Below are 11,504 nucleotides of genomic sequence, written 5' to 3' on the forward strand. Positions count from 1 at the left end.
TTTTTATCAGCAAACTGTCACCCACCTATTCTCACCACCGCAACTCAGTCAGCGCTTTTTACCACACAAAGCGAATGCTTCCGCTACCCGCCAATTGTACAAATAAGTGCGATACACACTTGCAACAAAACAATTAACTTTACTGATTACACAAAGCAATAAAAATCTGACTCTATTACAGTAAAATATGAACTGAAATTTAAAGCAAAAAATAAAACAAAATCAAAAATAAAAGCCGATCTTATTTCGAAATGCATACAAATAAAAAAACACATTATTTATGTCTGTGTTTCTGAAAGAAGTTCGCACCACTGGCTCACAGTTTACACCAACGGAATTCGGCCTATTTAAACGAATTAGCTAAGCGTCGACCAAACTCATTTATCAGCTTAGAACACCAGCTCGAGAGCTCAGCGCATACAGTGCGCACCGCCTGCCGAAACAATTCAATGACAGTGACAATTGTTGACAACCATTTAACATTTGCGCAAATAGACTGAAAAAATAATTAAATCAGCCAAGAGTGCGCGTATAATGTCAAACGCTTTCAAAATATAATCGCGCCAAGCTGCGGGATCAATAACTGTATACAGAAGTGCGCAGTTGTTATAGGAGCACGAAGTGTAGGAAAATATGGATATGGACTACTAAATAAAGAAAAACACATTTTTCTCATTTTTTGATGCGTGGCTTAATTCGGACTTGTGTCAGCAGCGATAGCGGCAGTAATACGATACATATTTACTAATACATGTTGACTTTGTACCGCAACAAGTGTTTTTATCCACTTATTTCAACATTCTTACTTGATGTTTTTTCGGTTTTTTTATGTTTATTTGCTGTTTCGTATTATCTGCAAATAATCTGAGTTGCTGCTTATCAGCCGAATCTGTCGCAAATATCAATACTTACACACACATTTTTATCTGCATCAACAAAACTTTTTGTTTTCGTACGATTTAGTAAGATCCCTAACTAAATTTACTGCGGCAACAGATACCTAGTTACCATTTACTAACGGTACTATCAGTCGGAAGTGTAACTCGTCGGCGGAACGGTAATGAACGAAATGACGCACAAACAAAGTGAGTGAAATATTCAAATTTTGAATAATTTTTAAAAAGGATATTCAATAATTTTTCAAAAGAAAACATTCAAATAACTCTTACATAAAAATGTAAAGCGTGCAAGCTCAAATCAAGTGAAGAAAAAAAGGGCTTAAAAGAAAAGAAAATTGAACAGTGACGAAAGCAGCAAATTAGTTGCGATATATATTACAAGTCCAGTTGCATTGTTTCCTTTTCTGCATTCGATTGTAGTTGTAATTTTCACACATATTTTTATTTGAAAGTTGGTTGACCACGCGAAGCAATGGGATGTATGTAAATATAATACAATTGTTTTTCGTAGAGACAAATTTATGTCCAGAAAAAAACCCAGCCGTGTTCTTAATTAGACGTGCCCCACAAGACGACCAAGGGACTCGAACTGCTTCATTACTTTGTAAAACTTTCTCAGATATCTGTAATGGTCTGTATTTTTGTCTGCCTTCGATTACAGGCCCCTGCATTTTCATTTGCGAGTAAATCTATAAAATTACCTGTAACGTAGAGCTCTCGATTTTGTTCGCACATTTTCGCACAGCTCGGGCAAATGAGCAACGAGTACCTGCACATCCGTTCAATACTCATTACCTGAAAATTTCATGTCGAGCTTTTTCTAGAAACTCGAGCAATGGTTTTGTTATTTTCACTTGTTTATCTGAACCTCTTTTTAGTTTTATAAGTTATTTATGCACAGAGACCTAAAGAGCGGAAACCTAAAGAAATGCTGATAAATAAAATTGGCAATTTTTTTAATTGCTCAAATTGTTAAAAAGCTCGGAAGCCTCGATCAAAACATTTGAACAATGAAAGAAAATATGTTTAAAGAAAAAAAAGTGAACACGAACCCAGTGAAATGTTTGGCTATACGAGCATTCAAATTAACCCTAACTAAAATAGTTTTTATTAATCAAAATATTCCACTCTTGCTTCAATATAAAAATCTGACCTTTTTCCAATTTATGTTATTTAGGATGATGGTCACCAAAACTTAAATTCTGCTTAGGAAGACCCAAAGATTCAATTCAAATGGAAACCATGATTCATTTCAATTTCATTTCAATTACTTTCAAAGACGATTTCTTATTATTTTTAGCAAAATCACGCACTTTTTCGTTATTTTTTACAGATAGTTCATCGCCACTAAGCAATTCCCAAAATAATTAATCTGCCTAATTTCAATTTTTCATGAAAATTCCTTTATATTCAAGGTTTTCTATAATAAAAGTAAAAAATTTAAATTTGGGCCTACAATCTCTTCCAAAGTCATTGGTCAAAGATTTGATTCTGTAGCCATTTTTGAACAAAATTTGTCGAAAACTTCCCACTGTGCTACGGTGCAAAAAATCATCACATCTCAAAGACATTTCAAGGTAGTTCATTATATTTATTTGTTTAAAACTCATTTGCCGACCGCAGTACAAATTCTACTAACAAAGGTGACGCCACCACTAAAGCCAGTTGGATCGCAAATACTATTTCACAGCATAAGTTAAGTTTAAGTTTTTAAGAAACAAAAGCGTATATGGATGACAATAATCGGTGGCTTATGAAAGTTTAATATACTTGACTTAACCGCTATTAATTCGTACCCTTACGATTTCTCTCACGTATGCTCTAATCCAATCGACTACGGCAGTCGCCACACAGCTGCTCTGCACAAATTCAATCTGAACCATTTCTTAAATTAGCACTAATAATATTGACTTAATATAACCAAAATTTTGGAAATCATACGTATAATGAGGATGGCAAGTCTGTTTTTTCATACAAAGTTCATGCTTGTAAAGAAAAAGTCTGAAAAATAGGCGAAAACCAAAGGTATTTTGTAGTGACTTGAAACTTGCTCTTTGTGTACTAAAATTTAATGAACCATAAAACTGCGTACAGCGAAAAAATCTAGAAATCTTGATTAAAATTTTATGCATAGTTTGAAATTTTGAAATATTTTAGCAGCCTGAAATCTTCCATTTCCCCTAAACTTTAGCGAAAATTCAAAACAAAGTGCAAATTACTATAGGAAAACAAAATAGATATACCTTCTGCTCAAATATGAACGAGACGTTATCAATAAAACGGTCCGCGGATGACATATGGCAAAAATAAATTTTTTTGGTTTTTGGTAGGACTGTTATAAGCTTACATGGCAAATTTCAGCGTGATATGTCACATAGTTTGTTTTCTGTGCTACTGTAAACAAGTCAAGCTCGAGTTTGTTCTTCGAATTCTCTTTTATGACTTCAATGTTTTCCACGGAGCGGCAACTTGAGCTTGGGAAACACGAAAAAGTCACATGGAGCCATATCAGGCGATACGGTGCTTGCGGAACGATATTAACATTATTATTATTTTTTTTTTGCGTTGTTCTTTTTGAAGAAAATTCAATAATTTTGGAACAAGACGCGCGGACACTCGTCTCATGCCCAAGACATCATGAATAATAGTATGAACGGATCCATTTGATATGCTCAGCTCACTAGCTATCTCTCTTTCGGTCACACGGCGATTTTCAAGCACAATTTGCTTTACTTTTCCGATGTTTTCGTCGTTTACTTATGTTGCTGGACGACGTTCATGAGGCAAGTTTTCAACCGATGTAAGGCCCTCTTTGAACGATTTGTACCACTGGAAAACACGTGCACGCGATAGAGCAGAGTCCCCATAGGTTGTCTGCAACATTTTTAAGGCGTCTGAAGCCGAAATTTTGTTGGAATAACAAATTTCAAACAAATTCTTTGTTCAACTTGAATTTCCATCGTTAAATTCGAAGAAAACACTCGAGCTTGACTTGTTTACAGTAGCACAGAAAACAAACTATGTGACATATCACGCTGAAATTTGCCATGTAAGCTTATATATTAACAGTCCTACCATCCAACAAAAAATTTATTTTTGCCATATGTCATCCGCGGACCGTTTTATTGATAACGTCTCGTTCATATTTGAGCAGAAGGTATGCATTAGGAATCAAAGGATTTCGTGATGTTTTTTAGTAATCCCGCAATCCTGGGATTCTTAATGGAATTCACATCGGGACATACATAACTTTCTTAATATGAGTGAAAATTCATTAACTGAAAGTATTTAGATCATTTACAAACAAAACTTAAAGAAGACTGATTTTATAAATCACTTATTTAAGGAAACAGACAAATATTTAAGTAATACATATTTCGAATTGTATTTCAAAAACAATGTAGTTCAGGAACTTTTGCATCAGAAAGTAGAAAGCAAATATAAAGTAGTTTTGAAAACATTAAGTAAAAATTAACAAAAATCTACAAAAACAAAACCTGTAAACCAGCTAATTCTACTTCTTAATAAAAACCTAAGTATTCCAAAATGTTTGTTATCCCAGGGTTAGTACCAGCTCATCCCGGGTTCCCAGCATATCGGTATTGGCATCCCACGTATACACCTCCCATCCTAATTTGCAAGTGCTACGTGAATTTTGTCTTGTGAATCTTATTTTGAATTGCCTTAACATTAATGAAATTATTGAATTTTGAAGAAATAACTTACCTGACTTTAGTTAGTTTTGCAATTATATCAAAAAAATCTTATTCGTCACAGAAAAATTTGTATTTTAATTTAACTTTCATTATGACGGATTTTAAAGCTAAAGATTAGAATGATTAATGGTTGAAATAATGCGCTATAAACCAGCACAGTTGGGAGTCGCAGGTTACAAGCGCTTTTCGAGCCTAAGTGGTTTTGTCAAAGTTTAAGGACTTTGACTTCATTTTCAATTTATTTATATGTATATTACTTATTGTTTTTTAATTAATTGATTGCTTTTTTTTTGGTTTTATTTATGTTCAAACAATTTTTTTTAGCAAATCATGATCTAAAAACTAGAAAACGAAAACAAGACCTTAAGATTAAACTTTCCTAAGCTGGTAAATACTGTTTTGCAACTCTTATGGTAGACATACAATTCTCTCTAGAAACGGTGATTGCTTACTGTATCTGCCCTTAATTATCCTTACCCATTTGTTCCGCCATTTCAGCGTTAATCTACAGCCTATTGCTGCTGCTACTGCTCAATTACATCCAACTGGGAATTGGACTCTTTGAGGGCTGCGATAACACCTATAACATAGTCGCAGGCACCTCCTACGTCGTCCAATCTCCGTATTATCCCGGCGGATATCCCTCAGGCACATCATGTCGCTATCAGTTCATAGCACCGTATGATTATTTCATCCAAATGAATTGTACAGTCAACATGCCAGAGGTAAAATACTTCAAAACCAATCTTCTAATTATGTCGTTAATCATTTTTATCATATTGCCCCTACTGTAGAACGGCGGTTCTTGTACTACAGAACTTTTGTATGTCAGCACCGAAGGCGACGTACAATTACGCGGTTCGGAACAATTTTGTGGCCAAGGCACATTCACTAGGAACTCGCTATTCCGCAGGCTCACCATAGCCTATGCATCTTATGGATCTACAGGCAACTTCCGTTGTTCGCTGACTGTTCTAAAGCAAAATTGCGAGTGTGGTTGGTCGGTAACAGCGAAAATCGCTAATGGAGAAAAAGTGGGCGCCAATGAGTTTCCATTTATGGCGGCGCTGCAAGATAAGACGACTAATACGACTTTTTGTGGCGCTTCGATTAGTGAGTATATAAATGCGTAAGGAGTGAGTATTACATCTTTCTTTAACTCATTTTTTAAGTTTCACATCGCTATTTATTGACCGCTACCCACTGCAAAAATTATCAACCAGAAGCAGCAAAGATTACAGCGGTCGTTGGCTTCAATCTGCTCTCTGAAGGTATAGCTTTCAGTGGAATTTCAAAACCACGCCGATTGTCTAGCGTTTTACGATTTTCCCTCTCATTCCTATAGTGAACTCCTCGCGTTATGCTGCTTCGTATTCAATTTTAAGATTCTTACCGTACCCCGGCTACTCTGATGAGCCGCTCACAAACGATATTACTCTTGTTCAAACCGCTGGAATTATTGAATGGTCACGTGGTGTAGGACCAATTTGCCTACCACCATCTGCGTAAGTGTCAATTTATTTCCAGTTAAAGCTGAAAGCAGCACATAGAGTTAATGTGACATAGAAAATATGCCGAATGCAGATATTTATTTACCTTCTTCCAGCTCAGCGACTTTTGCTTATAACTATGTGGACGTCGCTGGTTGGGGAACACAAAGCTTTGCCGGTCCGACCAGCGATGCGCTAATGAAAGCCAATCTTATGGTGATCGAAAATTCCGTTTGTCAGCAGAGCTACGACGTACCGATCTATGATTCACAAATCTGCACCAATGACTACTCGGGCTCTGGCCGTGACGCCTGTCAATTCGACTCGGGCGGTCCGGTGATATTGCGAAACTCCCGACTCTTCCTTATTGGCTGCATCAGCTACGGACAACCCTGCGGCCTGGCCCATGGCACTGGTGTGAACACGCGCGTAACCTCCTACTTGAGTTGGATACGCCAACAAACGGGTTATACGACGTGTGTTAAGCCACTGAGTTAATATTGCTGAAATATGTTTGTACACTTGTTTGTTGTTATTTTTGGTGTATATAAAATAAATATGTGCATGTGTATTAGTAAGAAATATATAGAAATGAATGTTGATTTAAGGAATGCAAAATTTATTTAAAGATTTCTGGTTAGGGAGACAAAAGCTCTTGGGACTTTGCGATAAGCTGCAAATTTGGGTTAAATGTCGTTCTTATGATGGTTTATTTATTTACGCTGAAATAAGCTGACACTTTTCGTACAATCATCGAGTAGAACGAATCGCAAAAGGATGGTGTTGCAATTAGCGTCACTGATTTACTCAGTTAGGACTCCAAAAGTATATTTACTTGCAGTTCTGCTGTGGGCACAACTCTTTACGACGCTAGCCCAAATTAATTGTATGCTACAGGATTATTACTTGCCCGCCAACCAACAAGTGGTCAATATATCCTCGCCTAACTATCCGAATGCCTACAGACCTGGCACGAATTGCAGATTTCGCATAATAGCGCCTTATGCGTATGTAGTAGTGCTCAACTGCCTTTTTGAAGTGGTAAGTACGGGAATTTTTAAATCAAACCGTATCATATTAACCCGACAACCCCTCGACCTTTTGACTTTTCATTCTAGTATCCCAACGCATGCGGCACCAACTACTTCTACATCTCACGCGATGGTGACTTGGATTTCCGTGAAGGCGAAACCTTCTGCTCTGACTCGAATATTAGGCGTACCTCATATTTTCGGCCTATGACTGTGGGTTATTACTCAGCCACACCGAACACCAATCAGCAGGGTCGCTTTTTTTGCCAAGCTTATGCCCAGCAGCAGCCCTGTAATTGCGGCTGGACCACACAGACGCGCATTACAAATGGCCAAGAGGCGACCAAGCATGAATATCCGTCGATGGTTGCCTTGCGAGATCTCAGCTCGACGCAACAGGTTTTCTGCGGTGGCAGCATTGGTGCGTAGTACATGACAGCTAATCCAAAAATCTGTGTATACTTTAAAACATTTCATTTTTAGTGAGTAATCGTCATATTATGACAGCGGCGCACTGTATGCGCGTACAATCAGATCCGCGGAGGATTATCGCCTATGTGGGAGATCACGACCTAAGCAGCAGTGAGTAGATGCTAAAAGCAAAATAACCGACTTATAGAACAATAGTTAAAAAACTGAAGATTTGGGTATTTCTTCAATTATATTTGTGGCATCATTTCATTCCCTTATTTTCCTATGTGAGCCATTTTTTAAGGCTCTACTTACAGTAAGAGCTAGGGATCTCTGTAAATTATCAGATTTTTGTCTGCAGGAAGAAGTATATAAAAATAATTTTCCAATTTATTTCAATTTTTTAATAAGAGATCATGAGCAACTGTCTACAACTGGAAAAGAAAATACAAATCACAAACAAAAAGTTTCCAAAGCCAAATTGTGCCCGTTAAACGGCGATACTATAAAAACATTTGGATACTCAGCTATCAATCAGATAGAACTACTGTTTATATTTTTTGATTTGAAAACAACTTTTTCTCGCTATTCTTCCTTTCATTTCTGCCTTGATTTCATTAACCCATACCCTACTTTTGACTTTTGTTTATAATTCATAGTTATTTTTGCCCTGCCTTCTTAGTTCTCTCACATCAAACTACAAGGACCATCCACGAGAAAAATCTTTTCAAAATTCAAAAGAGATAAACTTACATAAGTCCACCTACTCACAAATTAACACTCATTCGCGTTCTCTTTTCTCTGCTATCCCATCAGCCACCGATTCCATGTTTGCCGTGCAACATCGTATACAGCAGATTATCATGCATCCTAATTATGCCTCCACTGCAGTTAGTGTCATCAACGATCTGGCCCTGCTCATCACCATTACGCGCATTGAATGGTCTCGTGGTGTTGGACCCATTTGTCTGCCGCTACTACAAGCGTTTGTCTAAACACCCATTCCTCGCATTTCGTCATTCATTCAAATTTATTTTCGTACCTTTATCTTCTCTAGCTCTGATTTATTCACCTACCGCACCGTGGATGTTACCGGCTGGGGTACCACCTCCTTTGCCGGCCCCAAATCAAATACGCTACAAAAAATCGAACTGTTGACTGTCGAAAATCGTGCCTGCGAATCACAATTCAATACCACCATCATTCCCTCACAAATTTGCACCTACGACTTTCGTGGTCTAGGACAAGACTCATGCCAATACGACTCTGGCGGTCCGGTTATCCTCAGGCAACAGCAACAGCCGTCACAGCCATCACGCATGTATGCGCTTGGAGTAATCAGTTATGGTGGGCCGTGTGGGGCACGTTATGCGGTGGGCGTAAATACACGAATCACGACTTATCTGCGTTGGATCTGGAGATATGTGCAAAGTGCTGAAGGTGTGTGTGCACCTTAGGCATCAAAATATACCAATTGTTGTATTGTAAGTACTTAAGACGGTAAGAAGAGATTTTTTATAAATTGAACTAGTTTGGAAAAAATGTAAAATACAAGAAAAATGTAGTCTTACTTCATGTCAAGCGGTAAGATGTGAGTCCGATTGTCTTTTTTTCGGTGCAATTTGAACAAAAGCTTGAGTTACGAAAGCTTTAAGGGCATTGAAGAGTTGTGGCTTCTTGGCATAGACCTGCGACTACAGAGATTTCGGAGAAGAAAAAATCTAGCCAGACCTGGAGAATCAGAATCAAACTGTTTCTATTAGGAAACCCTGCGCGAATAAAATTGTGTATATTCCAAGGGATATACAATTTTACGCGGCCTCCGATCGCAAATGGTTTTTTAAGAGAATTTTTTTCATGACACTCGGAGGCTTACCACTGCTTGCCGAGAAACGAGCGCTAGAAGGAAAAACTTTTTCGAGCCTTTGCTGTTTCACGCCCGGATATTCGAACCTGTGTACTTCATTTGTGGTAGTACTTTTTAATTTTTGCACTTTTATCAAAGCCGCTAGCAAAATCATCACATAAACAAGACTAGTTTAAAACTGACGTCACAAAAGTTTTTTTTTCCAAGGGGCCTCAGTCTTCTATTATATAAGATAATATATTGCAGTTTACTCAGGATCTCACTCTCAGAAGTGGGGCTTGTCTCTGCCTTTGGGCAGATTTCAGATCTAAAGTGTCTCCACGCCTGTGAGTCTAGTAGATTAGCGCCATTACCTACCAATACAAATTCCACAGAGGTGTTAAAAAAAACGAGCCCTTTATTGAAGACGTTTTTCGAATTTTTTTGTGTTAGTTTTAATAATAAAAATTCATCAGTTACTGGCTCACAACTGGAATAAAATGGATTTCCAAGACGAAATTTGACAAAGTTGTAATTTTGAAAGTTTCCCAATCTATCCTTATTCGAGTACATAGAAGAAATTTTATATGAAAGAATTTATGACTTCGATATTCAAATACTTTCAAGCACATTTTGAGGTTGTGTGTGTATGCGTGTGTTTGTATGTCTGCTAACATTCTCTTGTAATACTGGCAATTCCATCTACTCTTTACTGATTGCTGCTACTGCTGCTGATGATATGGCGATTACAAAGGACTTAATTTACATTTAAATTAAAATGGCCTCTTTCTTCGCCGAAAGTCACTGTTCTACATTTCAATCGCAATTGTTTTATAGTTTATGGAAAATCACAACCAAAACACATACTAGGCGGCATTTCCAGACAAATTCACTCCTTCCGGAATAAAATTGGTTCTTGGCTGAACTAAAAATTTAAGCTGCAGATTCGGTGCGAACAATAATATCTTAAAATTTTGAAAATATTAAATTGAAGTTGACTCTGATAACGGAAAAATATGTAAACAGAGATTTTAAAATTAATTTCAATATAAAAAATTTAAAAGCCAGGACTTAAAATCTTATTTAAAATGAATTGTTAATTCCGTAGTTTATTCCAAAGGCCCAAGCGAAGAAAAGTTAGCATTAGATTTTCCGAAGATTTAAACGCGTAAATTTTAAAAACAAAATTTTTTTTTGTAAATTTAAGTTGCCAATCTATTTATTTATTGATGTATTCATAAAGTCTATGGCTACATTAGAAACCTTGCAGGCTAGATTTGATTTGAATAAAAGTTATGAGCTCGAGGAATAAAGCTCATGCAAAAGTTAAGGTCAAGAAAAAGCGATGCCCAGCAAATTGAGGTTTTTAGAAGGACAATTAACTATTTATTCTAAGTGGCCAGATGAAAGAATTTGGAAATTGGAAATTTTGAAATTGTGTCAGTTTTAGGTTTTGGGATCTATTTTTAACCCTAGAACACACACCCAGAAAATACCACGTAAAAACACACCCGGGATACGTTTGTACCCGGGACCTTATTTTGCGGTTTTTTTAATGCTTATTCAACCGATTTCTATGATTTTTTTTTTAAATGTATATTTTAATATATAAAAAGTATTTTGTCTTTTGTTTCATTCGAATATTCCTACTGGTTCCAGCGATATGGGCAAATAAAGTCAGCACATGCAGCAGTGGATTTTTGTTTTTGTTGTTGTCTTGATAAATGCAAAACAAAATAATATAATTTATAATAATATACTTGTAGAGTAACAACGAATACACATTTTGGTTTTTATTTCATTGAAATATTCTACCTGGTTCAAAAGATATGTGCAAAAAGGTCGCGCAAGGTATGGGTACGTAGGTAGCAAATACACTGGAATAACTGGTTTTTGTATTTTATATGCAGCTGCAAGGGTTGTTTTCACACGAGATGTTGTTATAAATGCTGCCTGTTGATATTTTCATTATTGTTTTGGTGCTCAAAAGTGTAAGAAGTGAAAATATAAGTGAAAATAAATATAACTGAAACTATAAATAACTGGATACGAAATGACTTCAAGAAGAAACGAATATTTATCAAGTGCAGCATATAGAAGGTAAAAAATGT

General features: G+C 36.6%; 2 protein-coding genes across 4 annotated transcripts; both read left to right on the forward strand.

The window, feature by feature from the left end:
* The first annotated feature begins 358 nt into the window (after positions 1–358).
* LOC128866565 (venom serine protease) lies at positions 359–6,712 on the forward strand. 2 transcript variants are annotated; one of them, XM_054107398.1, is made up of 7 exons: positions 359–623; positions 964–1,085; positions 5,114–5,340; positions 5,410–5,728; positions 5,788–5,886; positions 5,961–6,120; positions 6,222–6,712. In XM_054107398.1, exons 2-7 carry the CDS (start codon positions 1,061–1,063, stop codon positions 6,601–6,603), a joined length of 1,212 nt encoding a protein of 403 aa, XP_053963373.1. In that variant the 5' UTR covers positions 359–623; positions 964–1,060; the 3' UTR covers positions 6,604–6,712. The 2 variants fall into 2 exon arrangements, with proteins under 2 accessions (XP_053963373.1, XP_053963372.1); XM_054107397.1 differs by having other exon boundaries at positions 359–1,085.
* A 79-nt stretch (positions 6,713–6,791) lies between these two features.
* On the forward strand, positions 6,792–11,091 carry LOC128866563 (venom serine protease). Of its 2 annotated transcripts, XM_054107396.1 has the most exons (6): positions 6,792–7,146; positions 7,224–7,557; positions 7,620–7,718; positions 8,364–8,532; positions 8,605–9,031; positions 11,053–11,091. In XM_054107396.1, the coding sequence occupies exons 1-5, from the start codon at positions 6,883–6,885 to the stop codon at positions 9,002–9,004; spliced, it is 1,266 nt and encodes a 421-aa protein (XP_053963371.1). In that variant the 5' UTR covers positions 6,792–6,882; the 3' UTR covers positions 9,005–9,031; positions 11,053–11,091. The 2 variants fall into 2 exon arrangements, with proteins under 2 accessions (XP_053963371.1, XP_053963370.1); XM_054107395.1 differs by lacking the exon at positions 11,053–11,091 and having other exon boundaries at positions 8,605–9,142.
* The last annotated feature ends 413 nt before the right edge of the window (positions 11,092–11,504 follow it).

The sequence above is a fragment of the Anastrepha ludens genome, chromosome 6, assembly GCF_028408465.1.
Source record: "Anastrepha ludens isolate Willacy chromosome 6, idAnaLude1.1, whole genome shotgun sequence".
NCBI lineage: Eukaryota > Metazoa > Arthropoda > Insecta > Diptera > Tephritidae > Anastrepha > Anastrepha ludens.